This window comes from Neoarius graeffei, chromosome 8 (assembly GCF_027579695.1).
Source record: "Neoarius graeffei isolate fNeoGra1 chromosome 8, fNeoGra1.pri, whole genome shotgun sequence".
Lineage (NCBI taxonomy): Eukaryota > Metazoa > Chordata > Actinopteri > Siluriformes > Ariidae > Neoarius > Neoarius graeffei.
Window position 1 is genome coordinate 72,161,269 of NC_083576.1, and position 27,087 is coordinate 72,188,355.

Consider the following 27,087-nt stretch of genomic DNA (forward strand, 5'->3'; position numbering starts at 1 on the left):
TTTTGATGGCAACTTATAATTTTTTTCTTCTCTTAATTAATGACTGTATTTTTCTTTCTCTACCCCACCCTTCCAATGTTTTGTATAATGTTTGGTTTTCCAAAAAAAAAAAAGTTAGCTCGTTGGCTAACAGATACCTCAAAAATCATACTAAACAAATTTATTTTGTTACAGTCATGGTGTTATAAGATAGCACAATATTTATTTCTCGGTAAGCTTTCAAAAATATAAGTGAAGAAAAGCTCAAAAACTTAAATTTATATTCAAAAATCACTGTTTTGTGAAGTACGGTCCGCCATTTTTTTCTTCCCTGTCGCGAGGAGTTGAGAAAGCTGCCGCACAGATTTATGGGTAATAGGCAGAAGACAGGAAACGAGAGCTGGATCCGTTTCGAATACCTCGCTATGTAGCATTTCCCCTTTTCAAACGCACCCTATGTAGTGCACTTTTAATGGGTTATTTGGGAATCAACCTATTAACGGACCACCCACTATATGACGTGTTGCGCACGGATAGGCTTAGGGTTTTCTCAACGCGGGAAGTTGAAATATTCGAGCAATCTTTTATTATATTAATCATTAAGTAATATCCGAAAGGCTTATAGTGCATTTAGGAATATATTTAAAAGAATCCTGAGATTCCACAGCAGTAGAAACACCGGTGCAGATGTGAGTCGGACTCCAGGATGAGTAAATCAGCATGGAGGCTAAAGCTAACCAGCTAATTACGTCATTATTGTGCAGTATGGCAACTTGCTCACCATAAAGTGTGTTTAATAAACCATCTGTGAAAGCATTAATCTGACCGCTACAGGCTCTATAATTCAGGACGATAATAAACACAGCTACACATGGAACACTGTAATGAAAGAGAAGACAAAAAGCACACAGCCAGCATGTCTTTTGGACAGGTATGGACATGTATACAGGTGCACACACACACAGTGCCAGTTAAGTTTGTACACCCCTACTCATTCATAGGTTTTTCTGTATTTTCTGCAGTTTAGAACAATACTGAAGACCTCAAATCTATGAAATAACCTATATAGAGTTATGTGATAGTGTTAAAAACAAACTCTTCCATATTTTAGATTCTTCAAAGTAGCCAGCATTTACCTTGACACACTTTTTTTTTAAACCATATGCACACTTCAAGCACAGTGAAATTCATCTTCTGCATTTAACCCATCTGAAGCAGTGAACACACGCGCGCACACACCCAGAGCAGTGGGCAGCCACACCAGAGCGCCCAGGGAGCAGTCAGGGGTCAGGTACCTTGCTCAAGGGCACCTCAGCCCAAGGCCGCCCCACATCAACCTAACTGCATGTCTTTGGACTGTTGGGTAACTCCACACAGAAAGGCCCTCGCCAGGCACTGGGTTCGAACCCAGAACCTTCTTGCTGTGAGGCGACCGTGCCACCCATTGCCATTATCTTAACCAGCTTCATGAGTGAGTCACCTGGAATGCTTTTCAGTTAACAGGTGTGTCTCGTTAAAAGCTAATTACTGCAATCGCATGCCTTCTTAATGCATTTGAGTTCAAAGAGTTAATAGTAAATAATAATAATACAGTAAATAGCCCTGCTACACAACTTTAATAATCCATATTATGTCAAGAAACCGCTCAACTAAGTAAAGAGAAACGACATCCATCATTACTTTAAGACATGAAGTGACTTTTTTTTTTTTTGAATTAATACAAATAAAGAACCATTGAATCCGAAGGTGTGTCCAGGTTTTTGACTGGTACTGTATGTGTGTAGATGTATATACACAGTACTGTACTGTGCAAAAGTCTTAGGCACGTGTAAAAATATGCTGTCGACCAAAAATGGCTTAAAAATACTGAAATGAAATGTTTCAACGTTAAAAAAAAAACTATAAGCAGTAAGCCATAATAAATAAATGAAACAAAGTCAATATGTGGTGTAAGATGACACTTTGGTTTAAAAAATAAAAATAGTAGTCTCGGGTACAGTGAGTGCAGTTTTATTATAAGGAAATGAGCTGTAGATTTTACTGAGCATCTTACAGAACCAGCCCCAGTTCTTCTGGTCAGACTTGCTTCGTAATTTTGCACCAAAACCCAGTAGCCTTCATTATGCTTTCTTTTTTTAATCTGAAAAGTGCTCTCTTATGTAATACACTGCTCAGATACAAAACTTTTTTTCTGTAACATTTAATTTTGTGCCTGTACCAAGCGGCACGGTCGCCTCCCAGCAAGAAGGTTCTGGGTTCGAGCCCAGCAGCCGGCGGGGGCCTTTCTGTGTGGAGTTTGTATGTTCTCCCCGTGTCTGCGTGGGTTTCCTCCGGGTGCTCCGGTTTCCCCCACAGTTCAAAAGACATGCTGTTAGGTTAATATGCGACGGCCTTGGGCTGAGGTGCCCTTGAGCGAGGCACCCAAGTCCCAACTGCTCCCCGGGCGCTGTTAGCATGGCTGCCCACTGCTCTGGGTATGTGTGTGTGCTCATTGCTCACGTGTGTGTGCTCACTGCATCAGATGGGTGAAATGCAAAGAGGAATTTCACAAGCATGTGAAAAATAAAGTTGTTCTTCTGAAAATGAACTTTTGGAACTCTAAAATGTTTTTGTACTGACTTGATAATATAGAAGTCATAAAATAGAAATCTATAACAAAGTTTGTATGAAATACAAAAAAAAGGTGCCTAAGACTTTTGCACAGTACTGTATGTGTGTGTATATATGCGGTGTTTCTGGATCTTGTTTATATATGGTTTTAACTTGCATTTGTGGATGCAGTGTCTCCTGAGGGCCTGAAGATCACAGGCATCCAATGTCAGTTTTCAGCCTTGTCTCTTGCATACAGAGATTTCTCCAGATTCTCTGAATCTTTTAATGATATTATGTACCATAGATGATGTGATCCACAAATTCTTTGCAATTTTACATTGAGGAACGTTATTCTTAAATTGTTGCACTGTTTGCCCACGCAGTCTTTCACAGAGCGGTGAACTCCTCCCCATCTTTACTTCTGAGAGACTCTGCATCTCTGAGATGCTCTTTTTATACCCAATCATGTTACTGACCTGTTGCCAATTAACCTAATTAGTTTTTTTTAAAATTCATATTACATAACTTTTCAAGTCTTTAGTTTCCCCTGTCCTGACTTTCTTGAAACATGCTGTTGGCACTAAATTCAAAATGAACAATGAGTTCACAGTTTCAACATTTGATATGTTGTCTTTGTACTATTCTCATCTCATTATCTCTAGCCGCTTTATCCTGTTCTACAGGGTCGCAGGCAAGCTGGAGCCTATCCCAGCTGACTATGGTTGAAAGGCGGGGTACACCCTGGACAAGTCGCCAGGTCATCACAGGGCTGACACATAGACACAGACAACCATTCACACTCACATTCACACCTACGGTCAATTTAGAATCACCAGTTAACCTAACCTGCATGTCTTTGGACTGTGGGGGAAACCGGAGCACCCAGAGGAAACCCACGTGGACACGGGGAGAACATGCAAACTCCGCACAGAAAGGCCCTCGCTGGCCACAGGGCTTGAACCCGGACCTTCTTGCTGTGAGGCGACAGCGCTAACCACTACACCACCGTGCCACCCTGTCTTTGTACTATTTTCAATTAAATATAGGGTTTGCATGATTTGCAAATCACCACATTGTTTTTATGTTTTATACAGCGTCCCAACTTTTTGGGAATTAGGATTGCAATCTAATCTTTAATATAGAATTGCTCAGTAGAAGTTGAAGACAGAAATGATGATGATGATGATGTTTCAGTCCCACTACACTGCTGAGGAGTACCAGGCCATTCAGAATGCTCTTCGACAGATGCTTGGACCTGAGTACATTAGCACTCGGCAGGCAGGAGGAGGACAAAAGGCAAGGAGACCATCTTATACTATTTGTACAGTGTTGGTATTGAATCATAATTTGCAGTGCATGATATATATGTATAGATTTCAATTTTGGACTTTGTCGAAGTATTTCCTGTCTGTTTGCAGGTGTGTTACATTGAGGGTCACAAGGTCATTAGTCTGGCAAATGAAATGTTTGGCTACAATGGCTGGTCTCACTCAATTTCTCAACAAAATGTTGGTAAGGATGATCTAATATGAATGATACTGTTTGAATGTATATTAGTGTGTTGCCTCAGTTCAAGCTTTACAGATTTACGTTGTCTGTCAGTATTGACTTAAAGATAAATGTTGTCGTCATGGACATGGTTAAGAAGAAGAACAACAACTTTATTCATCACACATACATTTGTGAAATTCCTCTCTGCATTTAACCCATCTGAAGCAGTGAACACACACACGTACCCAGAGCAGTGGGCAGCCATGCTAACAGCACCCGGGGATTAGTTGGGAGTTAGGTGCCTCGCTCAAGGGCACCTCAGCCTAAGGCCACTCCATGTTAATCTAACCGCATGTCTTTGGACTGTGGGGGAAACCGGAGCACCTGGAGGAAACCCACACAGACACGGGGAGAACATGCAAACTCTACACAGAAAGGCCCTCGTCGGTCACTGGGCTCGAACCCAGAACCTTCTCGCTGTGAGGCAACAGCGCTAACCACTACACCACCATGCCGCCCCAATTACATTATTAAATTTTGGATAAAAATAGTCATGCATAAGAATAACAGTAGGTTAATTATACATACATTCAGCTATTAATCAACATAGAAGAATTTCTTACTGCCTCTCGACTGGAAAAATAGAAAAACTAGTAAAATATATACAGACTAGAGTGGTGGCTACAATTATCGACACCTTAACGATCTTTTGGCCATTGCAAAAGTAGAAAAGACTTTCAGTGCATAAATTGTGCATGAATAATTATTCAAACTTCCACTGGAAAAACAGGGAGTTGATTCCCGATTACTTTAGCGTATCGGATCACGTGACACCGTTCCACAAGTATCGACATCCAGATGATTATTTGTTAAAAAATAATCGGTATGTGGTATTAAGTTAACAAAACATAAAAACTAACATTTGTTTTACATAGACTTATATTGTACAAAATATCTTTTATATAAACATATCGACGTCGGTGCTTACGTAAATGAGGAAGTAATTCTAATGTTTGTCAACAAATGAACTGATAATGTTGAACCTGTCAGAAAATCTTTGTTCCACTTTCTAAATATTTTCGTAGATCACATTTTGTTAATCATTCGTCGTTGTTTGCATTAATTTCTAGTTTTCTAGTTTTGTAGGCAATTGATATTGTAATTTAAGTCCGTGAAAAGATGAATAAAGAGCAACTAAGAGCAAACGACCTAAACATGATGAAGGGAGCCTCAAGCTGGTTAACTACCCTACCAGTACAATCAGAGAACCTCAACTTGAGCAAAAGAGAATTCTATGATGCTCTTTGCCTTAGATACCGTTGGACTCCAAAGTATCTACCAACAATGTGTGCTTGTGGTAAACATTTTGATGTCGACCACGCCATGTCATGTATGAAAGGCGGTTTTATACACAGACGCCATGATGAAGTAAGAGATCTTTTTGCAGATTTACTTAACGATGTATGTCAAGATGTTGAAATCGAGCCACAACTGGAAACGCTAACTGGCGAAGCTTTGCATAGTAGCGCCAACTCCTCAGATGAAGCCAGGCTAGATGTCTGTGCAAGAGATTTCTGGATAAGGGGTCAACGAGCATTTTTTGACGTAAGGGTGTTCAACCCATTTGCTAAGAGCCACTTGAACCAGAAACTAGAAACAACATTCTCCACTAATGAGAATGAAAAGAAACGCCAATACAACCAACGCGTTATACAGATTGAACAGGGCTCCTTCACCCCTTTAGTCTTTACCCCCTATGGAGGGAATGGAAGGGAAGCGGAACGTTTCATTAGCGAATTATCGATTAAAGTTTCAAGGAAAAAGGACCAAGATTACAGTACTGTTCTACACTGGCTAAGAGTCAAACTGTCACTCATTCTTATCAAATCAGCTGTATTAAGTCTTAGAGGATCGAGAACCATTAAGAAACTGAACAATTACTTTGAAAATGCGGACATAGTCAAAAATTATCGAATCGAGTAGTTTATTTCAATTTTGTGGACAGTATATATTTTGATCCCTGGACAGGGTTTTAAATGAGTTTTTATTCAATATATTTATTTGTATGTTGTAGTTTTATTTGTTGAGAGATATTGTTAATAAAGTATATTTCCCCCATTGATATTGTAACCACATGAAAATCCAGGTCAAAGGTCGCATGTCATTCCTCGAACCAAAATATAAAATGTCTGCTGATATTGTAATATGTGGTAGATATTTACAACAAACTGCAAAAAAAACATTTCTGAATGGAATAGAAAAATCTGAATGTCAAGCATGTAATTTTTTTTATACGTGAGGAATTTAATTCTGCTCGAATTCTATTTATTGCAGTCGGATTCCAGATACTCTATAAACATTCCATTCTGTTATGAATCAGAAAAAAAATATTATAAATCACAGCACTTTTATTTTTTAAAGTACGTCATCTGCAATGTTACACAAAGATCGATCCATGACAGTTGTAAATGTCCCTTAATTCCACAGGGTGTCGATAATGGTGAACACCAGGGAAAGTGATCACTATTATCGACACCTCACGTGACTTCTCAAACACGCGTTTAGATACAAAATGGTGACTGTCAAATGAAAGTAAGAAACAAAGTAGGTTTCGACAAGGAGATCATGAAATATTGATGAATTTGATAAGTAAAAACATGTCCATGATCTTTCCACCATGCTTACCTACGATGATAACATCCGGGTTTTCCTCAAATTGCTGATGCGTGCTAAAAACAAATCCATCTCAGGTCACGAGCTGTGTCATCAGACGACAAGATTAAAGGGCGAGGAGGGTCTTCGGGTTGATTAATTAACCAATAATAACTGTTGTAACTGAAACTCACCTTTGTAAAATTTGTTTTTTATTGGTAAATCTGAAAAGCTGTCGATAATTATGGACTGTCGATAATTGTAGCCGCTGCTCTAGTACTGAAACACAATAGTATTTGCATAATAATTGTATATACCAAGAAAATAGATAAATAAATAGTATACTATTCTATACTCAAACATTCATTAGATGACCTCTAATATACATTTTAATTGGAGTGACTGGTCTAACTAAATACTACCAACAATATTATATTTATCATTAGTCCATAGATCAAAGCTGGTAAAGAAGAATATTGATCAAAATATCACAGTGCAGCAATTTGATTTGATATAACTAATTGGGAATAAATGTAATGTCTGCTGACTGGATAATATACACTATATGGCCAAATGTATATGGACACCAATACCGTGAGTTGGCCTAGTGGTTAGCGTGTCCACCTCTCGAGCAGGAGATCGCGAGTTCTACTCACGGTCAGGTCAGACCAAAGACCATCATAAAAATGGCACCTACTGCCATCTGGCAAGGCACGCTGCAATACAGATGCGAGTGGGGAGCCAAACTCTCGCAGTTACCAGAGGACTAGCCCACCACTGTAACCCTAGCTATGTAATAGGTGAGAGGCCGATGGCTACGGAAATGGAGATCGGCGCCGCCCTATGCGCCACATGGCGTGGGAAGGAATTTGATATGGACACCTGACCATTAAATCCACATGTGGGTTTTTCCATAACTTTTGCCACAAAGTTGGAAGCACGCAATTGTATAGGATGTCTTTGAATCCAGTAGCCTTACAATTTCCCTTCACTGGAACAGAGAGGCCCAAACCTGTTCCATCGTGACAACGCCCCTGCGCACAGACCCAGCTCCATGAACACATGGTTTGCCGAGTTTGGAGTGGAAGAACTCGAGTGGGCTGAACAGAGCTATGACCTCAACCCCACTGAACACCTTGGAGATGAACTGGAACTCTGACTGCGCCCCAGGGCCTGACCTCAGTAATGCTCTTGCAGCTGAATGAACACAAATCCCCACAGACGTGCTCCAAAACCTAGTGGAAAGGAATGGAGGATGTTATAAGAGCAAAGGGGGAACTAAATGTGGAATGGGATGTTCAGCAAGCACACACAGTAGTGATGGTCAGGTGTTCCAGGTTTTTGGACATATAGCATGCCGCGCTTAGTTACACATCCAAGGCCCAGGTTCTTAATCACTGATGTTTTGTTTCACTGACAAACATAAAAACACCGTAGAACTAGACGAGATAAATATAAAACATACAACAATCAAACACACAAAATCTTAGACGTGATTAAAATAACCAAACAAAACGTAACATACCACTTTTGCCTGCTTGTGGATTGAGAGGATTGTACAGTTTGCAGTTCCTTAGCGAGTCTAAGAGAAGATTTTACAACTTCTAGTTCTTGACGGTAAACTTAAAAAAAGGATATTACAACTTGTAGCTTCTTAAACAAGTAGCATAACTTGACAAACGCTTGAACTCACGTGGACATCCAATCATTCATCCCAAACAATTGACAGGAAGTGACATGTCACATGCATAACGGGAATACATTTCAGAATATACCCAAACATTTTTTTTAATCACTACATTTAAATTACATATTTTAATATAAAATCATAATAAATACCATATAACTTGTGCAATATTTAAATATATGAAATAAACTAGTCAAGATTTATTACAATAATTGTACAAATTAGCTCAAGACTCCACATAGTAGAGAATGTGACTGCAAATACTTATAGTGTATATTATACTGAAACACATGACTGGGTAATGATTTAATCTTGATAACTCAAATAATCCCGATCAGATCTTATCTAGTGAAATGTGCTAGATAAAAAGATGATTTATTTATTTTTATTGTTCTTACTAGGAAATTATGTAATTTGAGTGACAGGCCATACAGTGGCGCTTGAAAGTTTGTGAACCCTTTAGAATTTTCTATATTTCTGCATAAATATGACCTAAAACATCATCAGATTTTCACACAAGTCCTAAAAGTAGATAAAGAGAACCCAGTTAAACAAATGAGACAAAAATATTATACTTGGTCATTTATTTATTGAAGAAAATGATCCAATATTACATATCTGTGAGTGGCAAAAGTATGTGAACCTCTAGGATTAGCAGTTAATTTGAAGGTGAAATTAGAGTCAGGTGTTTTCAATCAATGGGATGACAATCAGGTGTGAGTGGGCACCATGTTTTATTTAAAGAACAGGGATCTATCAAAGTCTGATCTTCACAACACGTGTTTGTGGAAGTGTATCATGGCATGAACAAAGGAGATTTCGGAGGACCTCAGAAAAAGTGTTGTTGATGCTCATCAGGCTGGAAAAGGTTACAAAACCATCTCTAAAGAGTTTGGACTCCACCAATCCACAGTCAGACAGATTGTGTACAAATGGAAGAAATTCAAGACCATTGTTCCCCTCCCCAGGAGTGGTCGACCAACAAAGAGCAAGGCGTGTAATAGTCGGTGAGGTCACAAAGAACCCCAGGGTAACTTCTAAGCAACTGAAGTCCTCTCTCACATTGGCCAATGTTAATGTTCATGAGTCCACCGTCAGGAGAACACTGAACAACAATGGTGTGCATGGCAGGGTTGCAAGGAGAAAGCCACTGCTCTCCAAAAAGAACATTGTTGCTCGTCTGCAGTTTGCTAAAGATCATGTGGACAAGCCAGAAGGCTATTGGAAAAATGTTTTGTAGACGGATGAGACCAAAATAGAACTTTTTGGTTTAAATGAGAAGCGTTCTGTTTGGAGAAAGGAAAACACTGCATTCCAGCATAAGAACCTTATCCCATCTGTGAAACATGGTGGTGGTAGTATCATGGTTTGGGCCTGTTTTGCTGCATCTGGGCCAGGATAGTTTGCCAACATTGATGGAACAATGAATTCTGAATTATACCAGCGAATTCTAAAGGAAAATGTCAGGACATCTGTCCATGAACTGAATCTCAAGAGAAGGTGGGTCATGGAGCAAGACAACGACCCTAAGCACACAAGTCGTTCTACCAAAGAATGGTTAAAGAAGAATAAAGTTAATGTTTTGGAATGGCCAAGTCAAAGTCCTGACCTTAATCCAGTGGAAATGTTGTGGAAGGACCTGAAGCGAGCAGTTCATGTGAGGAAACCCACCAACATCCCAGAGTTGAATCTGTTCTGTACGGAGGAATGGGCTGAAATTCCTCCAAGTCGATGTGCAGGACTGATCAACAATTACTGCAAACGTTTAGTTGCAGTTATTGCTGCACAAGGGGGTCACACCAGATACTGAAAGCAAAGGTTCACATACTTTTGCCACTCACAGATATGTAATATTGGATCATTTTCCTCAATAAATAAATGACCAAGTATAATATTTTTGTCTCATTTGTTTAACTGGGTTCTCTTTATCTACTTTTAGGACTTGTGTGAAAATCTGATGTTGTTTTAGGTCATATTTATGCAGAAATATAGAAAATTCTAAAGGGTTCACAAACTTTCAAGCACCACTGTAACATGCACAACATTATTAGGATTGTGCCATGCTTTAGGTTATTTATTACTCAAAGAAAAATGCCATGTGCACTATTGCTCCTGAACTTCCCTTAACAAACTGTTCACTGTGCAGATTTTGTGGACCTGATTAACGGGAAATTTTACGTTGGAGTCAGTGCATTTGTGAAAGTTCAGTTAAAGGTAAGAAAGCTGTCAAGCCAAAGAATTTAGATCATTAATTGCACATAATATACACAAGGAGTATCTAAACTTATCCACAAAAGGACCAGTGTGTCCAATTGTTCCAGCAGAGCAGTTAAGTGATACTGTATTTCCAGTAAGTGAGGAGCGTGTCTGTTACAGGATGGCTCATTCCATGAAGATGTGGGCTATGGAGTCAGTGAGGGTCTCAAATCCAAGGCGCTGTCTCTGGAGAAGGCGAGAAAAGAGGCTGTTACAGATGGGCTGAAACGAGCACTGAAGTAAACACAATTTCTGGTTTCAAGGAAAACTCTGTTGTTTTTCAACTTCATGTCGATCTCCTGCATCCGTATTGTGTGGATGATTACTACAGACAAGATGATCAATATTATGTGTACTGAGACAAGAACAGAGAATAGAATTATTCCAACCTCACTTATAATGCAGGTGTGCGGGCAGTTGTTGGGGCGTCGGTAAATATTTATGCAAAGCCTATTTCTGTAGAACACTATCATGAACTCCTTTTATGGATTTGTAAATTAAGCTCTAAATCTCTCAAATTCACTCATTAAGAGAGGAGACTACTTTTGTTCAGGCAAGAATTTATGGTTGTGTGTTTCTTACACAGACATATAAACATGCAAACAACTCAGTTTTTGTATGATGGTGTTTTTTTTTTAAACTCTAAAACCTTCAGGAATGCATAGGTAACCACGCTAATGATTTTTGCACACTTGTTTCTGACAGTTCCACAAAAGTCAAACATGTAAATCTTTATATTATTTGGACAGGAGTGTTTTACTAGGAAATACGCCACTTGTATTTTTCATACGAGCTCCATCCGGGACATGGAGAACCAAAACCGTCACAAATCTTTATGTGTCACTTGTGAGGAAATCAATGAATTGTTTTGATAAATTTGGGTACTTTTTGTTTGTGAATGTTGTGATGTATATCATATATTATAATAATTATATGTATATATAAAATTTAATATACATTTTTAAATTCCCTGTCCCTTGCATTTTGCACTGCCAGTACCGAGAGCTGCTAAACTGTGTTTTGTTGTTTCTAAAACAATGACAAAGTTCGATCTACTATCTACTATATGGGTTGTTTTACAATCAGGGTACGCAAGCTAAAAATCACATTTAACACTTATTATCTTCAATATCAAAAGGCTTGACTAAATAAACTTGGTTGTTTATTGTAGCCCTGTGATAGCTCTATTTACCATGCAAAAAAAAAAAAAATTGGTGATTAATGTTATTTTTGGTGAATGTATGGCAATATATGTCATATTTAGTGAAATTACTCGTGTCATTTAGAAAAAGTGCTTTTTTGACCACAGGTAGCTCCAAAAGGGATGCACTTAAATCATTCTTTATACCATAAAACAAATATTTGGTTCCATATCATTGGAAACATAGTTAAGTTTTAATGTCGAATGCCAGTAAGTTTTCAGACTATTTTGATCAAATTAGTATGTAATTGTGTCAAAAAAAATGTCCTCTCCGAGACAGCTAATTTTTCAATATAAAATAACATATCTAAAATGATTATTTTCATCCTAAAATGTGGTCAAGATATTGGGACATAAATATTAGAGACAACTAACACAAAGCTTACAGCCTTATATTTAACCTCCTAAGGCCCAAGCTGTTTTTTTACATGCATTTTTTATTTCTCTTTGCCATTTGGGCTTATTAGAACCTGATTAGAATAAAAACTAAGCATCATCTTCTGATAAGATGTACTTTTAGAGAAAAAGTATGTCCACATATGTGGATTCTTGTTCCGAATTTCCATAAAGTGCTGTCCACGCATGTGACCGCTAAGCCCTAGGAGGTTAAAAGCACTATGGAAGTAGTGGATTCTGAATTGTCAAAAAAAAAAAAAGTCCTCTCCGAGAATCACTTCATTTGTTTCTCCCAGCCCTGCTTAAAGCTACACTTAATCTTGTTATAATACAAACTGTTACACATGGTATAACATTAGGTGAATGTTATGGACTACTAACAATTTCTTAACTGTTGGAATTTTATTTCTATCAGCTATTTTTTTGACAAGGAGTCTTTAACATTTTTGCTACTTTTCTTTATCTTATAGCAGATTACACAAAACTACCATACACGTATGTCAAATTACCTGAAATCTGTTCTTTAACTTGTCCTTCACTTAAAAACTGGTACAAGAACCAGTTTGAATCAAGTTGAATTTTGGACGCCTGTGACACAAACTTTGTACCCTGATTGTAAAACAACCCGTATACTAAAAAGAAAATCACACATTGGCTTGAAGATATGAAGTTTATCTTCTTGTGTTGAAAAACTTTGTATTTTTCATACAAAATACATCACAGACCTGAATGACACATTTAAATAATATTAGCTGGCTTTTTTTTTGTGGTATATCAGATATATTCCATTCAGATATATTCCATGGTATTGAACAAGTGGAAGACGGGTTCAATATCATGCTAGCTGAATGGAATATATCTGCTCAACCATGAAAAAAAACCAGCCAATATTATTATTATTATTATTACACATACACACACTTCATATCACCATACTCGAAGACCAACGCTAGCTTACCTGCGATTCGGTGCTGTTAGCATGGCAGTCCAGTTACCTTCCAGCTGGTGTTCATCAATAGTGTTTGCGAAGGCCAATGCTCACGCAGGGAAGCTAGTGCTACCGAGAACTTCTAGCACAGGCTAACGACCAAGAAACTAAGATTTCTGTCTCCAGACACTTCTTCCATGCATACTCGCCACAGTATTTTTCACTCGTACATTTCCCTGTGTAATTTACTGAGTCACTTTTAAAGTCAACATCGACAGCTACACACAACGGAGCGACCTGGCAGCCAAAATTCTCTCAAAATCTTCAGTTTTTAACGAAGCAAAGCTGGCAGCCATGTTTGTTTACAAATTGTCAGTCACTCGTTAGCGTGGAAATTTTACATCTCCGACGTGTGACGTTATGTTGTCGTAAACCATATTCAACGCTCATTCTCCATTGGGTAGAGTGATGTAATACATGTAGGATAAGCGATATGCTAACAATACTGCATGCTATCAAACCAAATGTATGAAACTCGCTAGAAGGGAACAGAATACATATATGGTATTTACCAGCTGGGAGGTCCATATCATGAAATACCGTGACCGAGGCCTTGAAAGTACTGAGCGAGGCCCTCTGGGCCGAGGTCAGTATTCAAGGCCGAGGTCACAGTATTTCACCATATGGACCGACTTTAAGCTGGTAAATAATATATATATAATATTTTTTTTTTTTTTTTTTTACCAAATTCTAACAGAAAACGAGAGCGGCCGAAAGGGAAAACCGAGCTGAGGCACCATTTTGAATCCTCATTCATGGCTGTAATGCAAATGGCTTCCTCCTCGGTATACAAGTGCACTTCCATGGCAGGAAAAAAAAAAACTAAATTTTGCTGCCCATGTAGTCCCCTATTTATACAAAATTGAGTCATTCAGGATTCAGCCATGTTTTTGCTCAGCGTTCGCAAGTTACAGGTTTTTAGCTTTCTCCTGAAATGTTTTCTTTTATTTCTTCTTCCTCAGGGTAGTAAAACTCGCTTTCGCTGTGAACACTGTCGTTATCGCTATCCATGCTGTAAAATTAATGCTATTATGTTGAGAAATGCTGGCAAAAATTGATAAGATTTTTGATCAAAATCATAAATAAATCTTATAAAAAAGATAAATGTTGACAAAAATTGCTACTGTGTTTGTTGTTGTTGTGAACAAGCAAGTTGCCAGAGGTCCGTAACCGGGGTCTGTACTGTAGGATACGGGCCCGCTCGCCAGCCAATCAGAGCACAGGATTTGATGGAAACCGAACCGCGAAAAAAATGTTTTTATTCCATCGAAAAAGTGTCCTGTATGTATAATAATTCCTGATATTTCACTCCAGTGACGTCACTCCCAGTGTTTTCCCACTGATGAGACATGAATTGTCAATGGCGAACTGGTCCAAAATTAAAATTCTTTTGATTAACTTGCTTTTTTTTTGTGTGTGTGGGGATGTGTCCATATAATATAAAGAACATTACATGGTGGTGTGTAGATATGAAGTTTATCTTCTCGTGTTGAAAATATTTTCGCTCATTCGCTTCACTCTGTCATGAATATGTTCCCCACCCAAAGATAAACTTCCTATCTTTGCACAACCGTGTAATATCTTCCATTTACTTTTGGGCTACATATGCAGCGACACTGGAGTATGATGTGAAAATATGTCGATAGTTGCACTGATTATTAGCAAAATCCTGTGTATTTTCATAAAGTGTATTTACGTTGGAATGATTTGAATTACACTCAGTGGATCTTTTGCATTTAGGTGCTTTGGAAACGCTCTTGGAAACTGCATCCTTAACAAGGAGTATCTGACAGCAGTCAACAAGATTCCCAAGCAGGTTAGTAGGATTTTATTTAATTAGAGGTTGCAGTCAGACGTTTACAAACACAGACATGAATGTCTTGGCCGTAGTGGGCTTTCAGTGATTTCTCTGAATTTGGTTGGTGTTCCGTTACTTAACACTGACCTGTTCTAGTTATCGTCCACTACCAGAAGGAAATGGCAGTCATGTGTGAAAGCTGGAAGTGGAAATGCAGTTACTGATTAATTTTCTGCTCTGGCAGCCCCGTTCACCTTTCAACCCACACAAGACGAAGCGCAGTGATCATGAGCCGGCAGTGGAGAAAGCTCGCTACAACAGCCTGTCCTGTACTGACTCTAGGGCTTTCAGTAATCCAGATGAAGCAGTACAGGCTGGAGTCCAGCCAGTGCTACAGAACACTGAGAGCTCGAGGAACCCAATCCCAAGTATCACATCGCATTCAGTCAACACTTTGGCTCAACAGGACTATGAAAACAGGTCTACTAACATGTCCAGGTAACATGATGCTCAGCTGGACTGTTAATGGCTCGCATGAAGTCATACCATCAGTCAAAAGTTGGGTTTATTCATTCATAAATAAAACTTAGAATAATTGGTAAATTGCTGTGGTGTAAGGAGAAAAACACACTTCAGGACTTGCTGTGATAGGAAAATAATCCTGTTTTTTAAATTATTATTATTATAAAAACATCAACAATCCGTTATTGATTATTTTCCTATAACACCATGTCCCAAATGTTTTATTCCTTCCTTAGTGCCACATATGGGAAAAATATGAACTTAAATGTTTAATAGAGAGACATAGTCCCTGTATTTGGATCATCTCCATTAAAAACTTACTTTAAGACCGATATATGTTGCATGGTACAAATGCTTAATTAAAATCATGAAGATTTACGATTATTTTTAAAACAAAAGCTCATTTTATATCAACTGTGTGGACACTTGACCCGTGTGCCCATTCCAAAACCATGGGCTTTACCACAAAGTTGGTCCTGCTGTGCAGTTATTACAAGCTCCACTCTTTTAGGAAGGCTTTCCACTCGATTTTGGAGTGTGACTGTGGGGATGTGTTCATTCAGCCACAAGCGCATTAGTGAATTCGGGCAATGATGATGGGTGAGGAGTCTTGGGTGCAATTGGCATTCCAGTTCATCCCAAAGGTGTTCAATGGGGTTCAGGTCAGGGCTTGGGCCACTTGAGTCCTTACACCAAACCATGTCTCATTTTGTGTACAGGAATGTTGTCATGATGAAACATGTTTTGGCCCTTTAGTTGCGGGGGGGGACACCTCTTTACAATTGTGCACTTCAAACTTTGTGGCAACAGTTTGGGGAAGGCCCACATATGGGTGATGGTCTGCTGTCCACAAACTTTTGGCCATATAGTATTTACACTACCGTTCAAAAGTTTGGGGTCACTTTGAAATGTCCTTATTTTTGAAAGAAAAGCACTGTTCTTTTCAATGAAGATCACTTTAAACTAATCAGAAATCCACTCTATACATTGCTAATGTGGTAAATGACTATTCTAGCTGCAAATGTCTGGTTTTTGGTGCAATATCTACATAGGTGTATAGAGGCCCATTTCCAGCAACTATCACTCCAGTGTTCTTTTTTTTTTTTTAAAGATTTTTTTGGGGCTTTTTCACCTTTATTGGATAGGACAGTGTAGAGACAGGACAGGAAATGATTGGGAGAGAGAGACGGGGAGGGATCGGGAAATGACCTCGGGTCGGAATCGAACCCAGGTCCCCAGATTTATGGTATGGCGCCTTAGCCACCTGAGCTATGACGCCCTCATCACTCCAGTGTTCTAATGGTACAATGTGTTTGCTCATTGCCTCAGAAGGCTAATGGATGATTAGAAAACCCTTGTACAATCATGTTAGCACAGCTGAAAACAGTTTAGCTCTTTAGAGAAGCTATAAAACTGACCTTCCTTTGAGCAGATTGAGTTTCTGGAGCATCACATTTGTGGGGTCGATTAAATGGTCAAAGTGGCCAGAAAAATGTCTTGACTATATTTTCTATTCATTTTACAACTTATGGTGGTAAATAAAAGTGTGACTTTTCATGGAAAACACAAAATTGTCTGGGTGACCCCAAACTTTTGAACGGTAGTGTATCTCTTCCAACAGATTTTATAATATTTAAAATGTGCCCATTTTGCCATAAAGGTGAATAAATAAGGTGTAGTTGGGAGATGACGGCACGGTGGTGTAGTGGTCATCACTGTCGCCTCACAACGAGAAGGTTCTGAATTCGAGCCTAGTGGCCAACGAGGGCCTTTCTGTGTGGAGTTTGCATGTTCTCCCCGTGTCTGTGTGGGTTTCCCCTCACAGTCCAAAAGACATGTAGGTTAGGCTAATTGGTGGCTTTAAATTGACTGTAGGTGTGAATGGTTGTTTGTCTCTATGTATCAGTCCTGTGATGATCTGGTAACTTGTTCAAGGTGTACCCTGTCTCTCACCCATCGTCAGCTGGGATAAAGTCAAGTTTATTGCATCCATATCAATGGAAATTACATTGCATACGCCCACCGTCATGCCCACATAATAAAATAAAACTATCCTCTGTTGAGGGTATACACATGCATCTGCGCCTATAGTTACAGGCACTGATATAATACAAATAACATTAAATTAACACTACAATATAGTAAGTTAAACATTAAACACACAGACATTCGGCTAAAAGAGTTCTACAAAGGTGCGTTTAAAGTGCTCATTATGCCGCCTAACCGCTTGTGGTATAAAGGAGAGAGAGAGAGCATACCGCTTAGTGCGTGTCACAGGTGGTCTCCATAACTTTGTTACTCAAACAAGTATGGAGAGGACAACCAGAGTCCTGCATAATCTTAATGGTCATTTTTTTCCAGGCGGTCATAGTATACTCTATCCAATGTAATTGTCAACCCCGCCATTTTTCCTACCGTTTTGTTCATTTTATCAATCCTATTTTTCTCAGTAACCCCTGCATTCCCTCCCCATCCCACAACACAGTAGCTCCACACACTGCATATCACAGACATAGCAAACATTTTCATTACTTCAGAATTAACATTAAAAGACTGCAGCGTCCTCATACAGTACAGGCGTGGACTCAATTTAGCCAACAATGATGAAATACAGCGGGGCAAAAAAGTATTTAGTCAGTCACCAATTGTGCAAGTTCTCCCACTTAAAGAGATGAGAGAGGCCTGTAAAGTTCATCATGGGTATACCTCAACTATGAGAGACAAAAATCCAGAAAATCACATTGTCTGATTTTTAAATAATTTATTTGCAAATTATGGTGGAAAATAAGTATTTGGTCAATAACAAAAGTTCATCTCAATACTTTGTTATATACCCTTTGTTGGCAATGACAGAGGTCAAACGTTTTCTGTAAGTCTTCACAAGGTTTTCACACACTGTTGCTGGTATTTTGGCCCATTCCTCCATGCAGATCTCCTCTAGAGCAGTGATGTTTTGGGGCTGTCGCTGGGCAACACGGACTTTCAACTCCCTCCAAAGATTTTCTATGGGGTTGAGATCTGGAGACTGGCTAGGCCACTCCAGGACCTTGAAATGCTTCTTACGAAGCCACTCCTTCATTGCCCGGGCGGTGTGTTTGGGATCAGTGTCATGCTGAAAGACCCAGCCACGTTTCATCTTCAATGCCCTTGCTAATGGAAGGAGGTTTTCACTCAAAATCTCATGATACATGGCCCCATTCATTCTTTCCTTTACACGGATCAGTCGTCCTGGTCCCTTTGCAGAAAAACAGCCCCAAAGCATGATGTTTCCACCCCCATGCTTCACAGTAGGTATGGTGTTCTTTGGATGCAACTCGGCATTCTTTCTCCTCCAAACACGACAAGTTGAGTTTTTACCAAAAAGTTCTATTTTGGTTTCATCTGACCATATGACATTCTCCCAATCCTCTTCTGGATCATCCAAATGCTCTCTAGCAAACTTCAGACGGACCTGGACATGTACTGGCTTAAGCAGGGGGACACGTCTGGCACTGCAGGATTTGAGTCCCTGGCGGCGTAGTGTGTTACTGATAGTAGCCTTTGTTACTTTGGTCCCAGCTCTCTGCAGGTCATTCACTAGGTCCCCCCGTGTGGTTCTGGGATTTTTGCTCACCGTTCTTGTGATCATTTTGACCCCATGGGGTGAGATCTTGCGTGGAGCCCTAGATCGAGGGAGATTATCAGTGGTCTTGTATGTCTTCCATTTTCTAATAATTGCTCCCACAGTTGATTTCTTCACACCAAGCTGCTTACCTATTGCAGATTCAGTCTTCCCAGCCTGGTGCAGGTCTACAATTTTGTTTCTGGTGTCCTTTGACAGCTCTTTGGTCTTGGCCATAGTGGAGTTTGGAGTGTGACTGTTTGAGGTTGTGGACAGGTGCCTTTTATACTGATAACGAGTTCAAACAGGTGCCATTAATCCAGGTAACGAGTGGAGGACAGAGGAGCCTCTTAAAGAAGTTGTTACAGGTCTGTGAGAGCCAGAAATCTTGCTTATTTGTAGGTGACCAAATACTTATTTTACCGAGGAATTTACCAATTAATTCGTTAAAAATCCTACAGTGTGATTTCCTGGATTCTTTCCCCCCATTTTGTCTCTCATATTTGAAGTGTACCTATGATGAAAATTACAGGCCTCTCTCATCTTTTTAAGTGGGAGAACTTGCACAATTGGTGGCTGACTAAATACTTTTTTGCCCCACTGTATAGTCAGTCCATGTCAGTTTGTCATTAAAAACAACACCCAGGTATTTGTACGCGTTCGTTCTTTCTACAGTTACCCCTTTAATTTCCACTGCCTCAGTGGATCTCTTGTTTCTTCTAAAGTCAATCACTAGTTCTTTTGTTTTCTTGACATTAAGCTCTAGAAAATGACTGTCTCAGTACTCAACAAAGGAGTTTCTCTCTTTTCTGTAGTGGCTATCGTCATCCTGTTCTATTAGACCTAGTAGAGCAGTATCATCTGCAAATTTGACTATTTGAGTGCTGTGGCCGGTAATCTGCTGTGTAGATAGTAAATTAAAAAACAAGAGATAGAACTGTGCCTTGGGGAGAACCTGTATTTGTGCTGATCTTTCCTGACTTTGCATTCGAGTTCAACTTGACAAATTGGGTTCTATTCTCTAGAAAATTTAAAATAAATAAACCGAACACCCTTGGTACCTTCATGGGATAGGCTCCAGCTTGCCCGTGACCCTGCACAGGATAAGCGGTTACGGATAACGGATGGATAGTTGGAAAATCTGACTATATGATGCCAGTTTTGAAAGGAAGTCATGTCATGATACAGTTTCCTAAAAGCAAGTATCTTCAGTATCTTTATAATGCTGAGCCACTCCAGTGTCTCTTTATATATTAAATACCTTTTGTTAAAAACTTTAATGTTGTAGTGTTCCAAAACCACTGCTCAATAGATAATGCATCTTGTGAAAGTGTAAATTATTGTGAAATATTGTCCCGTATGAATTAAATAGCACAGTCAGACTACATACAGGCACAGGATATGAGTCATTGTGCTGAAGCAACGCTGCAATGAAATGTTAGTTCAAACCACACCAGTTCTACAGCTGCTCCTGTTTGTAAAATCCAACGTGCTGACACACACTCACACACTCACTCTCTCTCTCTCTGTGGTCAGATCATCAGTGGACATGGCCGACTTGTCCTCCTTTGACCCTGCTCTGAACTCTAAGCAGCAGAGGAAGCTGAGGCAGCAGCAGCTGCAGCAGAAATTCAGACAGGAGATGGAGGCCAAGAAGGTGCAGCAGGGGAGAATGCAACCAAAGTCTGAACTCACAGAGTCTCATCCTAACACGGGTACAATGAACAGATCCACTAATTTGCTTAACCACAGATGATTAAGGTTTTTTTTTTTTGTAATATGAGGATTTTATGATGGACAGGGAATTTTGGGTTATTGAATCATGATGATGATAGTCTGCACTGATGGACCTAAGGCCTTTTCCACTGCACAGAGTACTAGAAAACATCTCCCCAGTCCAGTACTAAAGGTTCTAGTCTGTATGGTCTTTGGTACTGCCTCAGGAAATTTGAGAGGTAGGGCTTCCACCATTCCTTGTTGTTACATCAGTCACCGATGCAACAAAGTGAGGGGAACAAATGTAGTCTGCTTCGGTGGTGCTGTTTAATTTTTCAGCATGCACAAACATCTAAATTTCCAGAAGGCATATCTAGACAAACAACGATGTACTGCTTTGTGGCAATGCCCACTGTTAAACATGATACATACATTTATTTGAATTTAATTTTGCTAAAATGCAGAATGAAGGAACAAATATTTTCATTTTCTGATAAGAGATGCAGTGTTTTTAGTGCATTGATAACATCTTTACACTGAGTGCAGAATTATTAGGCAAGTGAGTATTTTGACCACAACATCCTTTTAATGCATGTTGTCCCACTCCAAGCTGTTTAGGCTTGAAAGCCTACTACCAATTAAGTACATCAGGTGCTGTGCATCTGTGTAATGAGAGGGGGTGTGGTCTAATGACATCAACACCCTAGATCAGGTGTGCATAATTATTAGGCAACCTCTTTTCCTCTGGCAAAATGGGTCAGAAGAGAGATCTGACAGACTTTGAAAAGTATAAAATTGTAAGATGTCTTGCAGACGGATGCAGCACTCTTGAAATTGCGAAGATGTTGAAACGTGATCACCGAACAATCAAGCGTTTCATTGCAAATAGTCAACAGGGTCGAAAGAAGCGTGTGGGGGAAAAAAAAAGCGCAAAATAACTGCACATGATCTGCGGAAAATCAAGCGTGAAGCTAACAAGCAGCCATTAGCATCCAGTTCTGCCATATTCCAGAGTTGCAACATTCCTGGAGTGTCAAAGAGTACAAGGTGTGCAATACTGAGGGACATGGCCAAGGTAAGGAAGGCTGAAAAACGACCACCACTGAGTAAGGCACACAAGATAAAACGTCAAGACTGGGCCAAGAAATATCTTAAGACTGATTTTTCTAAGGTGCTGTGGTCTGATGAGATGAGAGTGACTCTTGATGGGCCTGTGGCTGGATCAGTAATGGGCACAGAGCTCCACTCCGACTCAGACGCCAGCGAGGTGGAGTACTGCTATGGGCTGGTATCGTCAAAGACGAGCTTGTTGGACCTTTTCGAGTTGAGGATGGACTCAAACTCAACTCCCAGACCTACTGCCAGTTCCTGGAAGAAACCTTCTTCAAGCAGTGGTATAGGAAAAAGTCAGCATCTTTCAAGAAGAACATGATTTTCATGCAGGATAACGCTCCATCTCATGCGTCCAAATACTCCACTGCGTGGCTAGCCAGTAAAGGTCTGAAAGGTGAAAAAAATTATGACATGGCCCCCTTGTTCACCTGACCTAAACCCCATAGAGAACCTGTGGTCCATTATAAAACGTGAGGTCTACAAAGAGGGAAAACAGTACACCTCTCTGAACAGCGTCTGGGAGGCCGTGGTTGCTGCTGCACACAATGTTGGTCGTGAACAGATAAAGAAATTGACAGAATCTATGGATGGAAGGCTTTTGAGCGTCCTCATGAAGAAGGGTGGCTATATTGGTCACTGATTTGTTTTTGTTTTGTGTTTGAATGTCACATATGTTTATTTGCAAATCTGGAGTTGTCATATCAGTGTACCTGGTGAAAATAAATAAGTGAAATGGCTACATATTTGGTTTATTAAGTTGCCTAATAATTCTGCACAGTGAAAGTTACCTGAACACATACATATTCTCCTAAAATGGCCAAAACTAAAAACACCCCACTCTAACTTCCATACATATTCAGCTTTGATATTTATGAGTCTTTTTGTTTGATTGAGAACATAGTTGTTGTTCAATAATAAAACTAATCCTCAAAAATACAACTTGCCTAATAATTCTGCACTCCGTGTAGTTCTTTTTGATGAATAGATGCAATACCTTTTGTTTTTATCCCCTGCTGGCCGAAAGGCCCGAAGGGGGATTATGTCATGGCGATGTCCGTCCTGGGAAGAGTGCTCACCTTCTGAAATTAATTCCCCTCACAATTTTTGGAGGAATTTCACAAAACTTGGCAGGATTCTGTGTTATGTGTCAGTAGTACGCATATTGCAATTTCGTTCAATTCGGTCACATTTTACCAGAGTTGCGGCCCTTGATTAACAAAATTATACTTTCACAATTTCATGAAGGTGTGCTCGCCTTCTAACATCAACTCCTTTCACAATTTTTGGACAAGTTTCTTGAAGCTTGGCAAAAAGCCTTGTTATATGACGGTAATATGCATATTGCGATTTAATTTTGTTTGTAAAATTTTTACCAGAGTTTTGACCCTTGATTAAATAACTTGTACTTTGACAATTTCATGAGGGTGTACGTTCTTCTGGAATCAACTCCTCTCACAATTTGTGGAGGAATTTCACCAAACTTGGCAGAAAGCTTTGTTATATGACAGTTATACACAGATTGAAATTTCGTTTAATTTGGGCAAATTTTTACCAGAGTTATGCCCGTGATTATTAACAAACTTGTACTTGGGCAAGTTCATCAAGGTGTGCTTGCTTTCTGAAGTCAACTTCCCTCACAATTTATTATCCCCCGCTGGCCAAAAGGAGGATTATGTCATGGCGATGTCCATCCGTCCGTCCCGGGAAGGGTGCTCACCTTCCGAAATCAACTCCTCTCACAATCTTTGGAGGAATTTCACAAAACTTGACAGGATTCTTTATTATACGTCAGTAATACGCATATTGCAATTTCAGTTGCATTTTACCAGAGTTATGGCATAGTTTGTTCTTGCGATAGTCGAGAATGAGTTTTTCCAATCAGATTTATTTTAAACCAGGTTATACTGGCTACAACACGGGGATTGTATAGAGGAACACATCCAAGCCCTGAAGCAGGTGTTGAAAAAGCAACACACTTCAAAAAAAACTACAGATGTTCGAGTCATTCGGTCATAAACACATAAATGACCATGTCATTATAGTTGAACTCAGTTTAACCCTGGCACTCAATTTATAGTTCAACTATGAGTCATGCCGATAATAAAGTAATCGGAAGTAATAATTAGGGCTGGGTTAAAAGTTAGTTCATGAAGATTTTGTTTGGAAGTCAATAGGTTTGCTTTCTGACCACCTTCAAACGCAGACTGAAGACTCATCTCTTCAGGTTGCACCTCTCCCCTTCTTCCCTGCCCACTGTGTTTTGGTCTAGCCCAACCCAGGCTAGACCAAAACAGCCTGGGTTGGGCTAGACCAAAACACAGTTACACAGTGGGCAGGGAAGAAGGGGAGAGGTGCAACCTGAAGAGATGAGTCTTCAGTCTGCGTTTGAAGGTGGTCAGAAAGCAAACCTATTGACTTCCAAACAAAATCTTCATGAACTAACTTTTAACCCAGCCCTAATTATTATTACTTCCGATTACTTTATTATCGGCATGACTCATAGTTGAACTATAAATTGAGTGCCAGGGTTAAACTGAGTTCAACTATAATGACACGGTCATTTGTGTGTTTATGACCGAATGACTCGAACATCTGTAGTTTTTTTTGAAGTGTGTTGCTTTTTCAACACCTGCTTCAGGGCTTGGATGTGTTCCTCTATACAATCCCCGTGTTGTAGCCAGTATAACCTGGTTTAAAATAAATCTGATTGGAAAAACCCATTCTCGACTATCGCAAGAACAAACTATGCCATAACTCTGGTAAAATGCGACTGAAATTGCAATATGCGTATTACTGACATATAATAAAGAATCCTGTCAAGTTTTGTGAAATTCCTCCAAAAATCGTGAGAGGAGTTGATTTCGGATTTGGGGTTAGCTGTTTTGAGTTCTATTTAGTTATACTTTCTTTATATGGTTGGTTTTGTTTGCTTGGCTGTTTGAGTATTGGTATTTCAACAGTATATTCCACGAAGTATTGCTGTCACTTGTTCAGTTGGCACTAGAACTTTTTTTTCTAGAAGTTCAGTACTTCATGTACTGTACCTGACTTTTGCCCACATTGTATCTCACTCTGGATAAGTGTGTCTGCTAAATGTCGTGTAATGTCTCATGTATTGTAGAAGTAGCTGAAATTTATGCTCAAAAGGCATTTTTTTAAGCGTTGCCTTTTGCCATTATTTTTAAACCTTTTTTTTATTATTATTTAGAACACCTGTATTAGCTGTAGCTCAAATCCACAGAAGCATGCACAGAGTTGCAGGATATTATTATTATGTCTGATGATTCTCAATCATCCAGGTCATAGTAACTGTGGGTGGTAAAAGCGAGCAACTGGACTTGCTTGAAGATTTCGGATGAGAGGTGAAATGTCTTCAGGAATCTTCAAGCAAGTCCAGTTGCTCGCTTTTACCACCCACAATTATTATTATTAATAATTGCATTTCATTCTTTGGCCACCTGGTGTCACAAATGTGTTTAAAAGCTCTTGAATAATGAAATTTTGGTCTTTTCCTCAATATAGTTGGCAGGAAAGCCTAATTTTGCGTCACAACTGCTGTCTTTTGATTTGTTGGGAAACTACCTTTAAAATCCCCATGGTTCTTGTTTGGGTCAGTTTTTGTATGCGAAGCGTAAAGTTGCCTTGTCTACAGCAGTACTGTCTCCTCAGGTCAGGCTTTGGGTCCCATTAACCACAGCACACCTTCTGGACATGAAATGCTGGTCAAGAAGGAGGAATGTATGACTGGTAAGAGTTCATGTTGATTAAGTGTAGTGTCAGAGGAGATTTCTGCATCACTGACCAACCTTTTCCTCAGATGACCCAGGGTTGTGGGATTTTACTCTGGATGGCATCGAAATGCTCGATGATCCATCAAGAGAATCGTCAGGGATACCTCGTTCTGTTACACCGAGTGAACACGCGATGTCGACGCGCAGTAAAACTCCTCAAAGATCCACTTCACAAAGACCACCACTTCAGCCCCATGACCATCAGGGGCAAGGAGGAGCCATGAACTACAGACACAATAATTCAGCAGCCCAGAATGCAGCCAGAGGAACAGGTAAGGCTAATCTACACAAGGGACAAGGGACTGAGAAAGACCAATAATTAGTATACTAAAGTAGTTTTAAGTAAGAAATAATTTCAGTTTTTATACTTTGCGCTCGATTATAAAAATTGTTAAATCCTACAGGTCTGCAGAGCCCATACCGACAAGGACATTACCTGAAGAAAAGGAAGCTCGAGCCTTGAACTTATTATAAACTTATGACATTTTGTTTGTTTGAATTTAATTTATTGCATGTTTTTTTTTTATTTGTACAGAATTGTTAATAAATATAACATTGTTCAAAAAGCTACTGGACATAGTTATGTTAAAGATAATACTAAAAAACAGGATCTGCATCACACTGTAAAAAATGGTTGGTTTATGTCATGCTTTAAAATGAATATCTCATTAGTAATAACCAAAAGTAAAGCAGGGGAAAAAAAAAAAAAAAAAATCAAGCACAAAACTATTGATAAATGACAGCTTCCGGATCTGGAAAAAAGCAGCCTTGCCTCAGAGCTAATCTCACATGACATCATGCGTGGAACCCTGGTTATCTGGGTCATTTCGGTTCATCTGACTCCATGCTTGTTTACTCGCTGAAATTGGATATTATTGTTGGAATCTTACAAAAATAACAATGGGAAAGCACAGAGTTGTTTGGATGTTCAAATTCATAGACAACCGGACATTAAGTTCACGAATTTCTGAGAAATGACACTAAATCTAAAGCGACAGTGGGTGAGGTTTGTGCAAACGAAGCTGGCAGATTTCATGTCGCCTACTAATAATAAATCTGATTCATCAAGTGTTCACCACCAGAACGAACACACAGGAGTTATTGGAGTAAAAAAGAAACCCATTTATGTCATAAATGACATTTGATCTGACATTTGGACAGCTCGTCGATTCCCCCATCATCACCTACTTCATATTTTCTTTCAGTAATTACACTGAAAGTGTATATGTTTTAAAGATTATATTTCTGCATTTATTGAGGTACATGTAAATATTTTCCCTATATTTTGCAGTGACCAGCTTAGA

General features: G+C 39.4%; 1 protein-coding gene across 2 annotated transcripts; it reads left to right on the forward strand.

Annotated features, from left to right (window-relative positions):
- Positions 1-512: 512 nt before the first annotated feature.
- On the forward strand, positions 513-26,349 carry rad52 (RAD52 homolog, DNA repair protein). Of its 2 annotated transcripts, none has more exons than XM_060928190.1 (11): positions 513-910; positions 3,727-3,867; positions 3,990-4,083; positions 10,548-10,615; positions 10,778-10,896; positions 14,983-15,058; positions 15,285-15,538; positions 20,700-20,878; positions 25,662-25,739; positions 25,810-26,055; positions 26,188-26,349. In XM_060928190.1, the coding sequence occupies exons 1-11, from the start codon at positions 851-853 to the stop codon at positions 26,244-26,246; spliced, it is 1,374 nt and encodes a 457-aa protein (XP_060784173.1). In that variant the 5' UTR covers positions 513-850; the 3' UTR covers positions 26,247-26,349. The 2 variants fall into 2 exon arrangements, with proteins under 2 accessions (XP_060784173.1, XP_060784174.1); XM_060928191.1 differs by having other exon boundaries at positions 3,766-3,867.
- Positions 26,350-27,087: the final 738 nt, after the last annotated feature.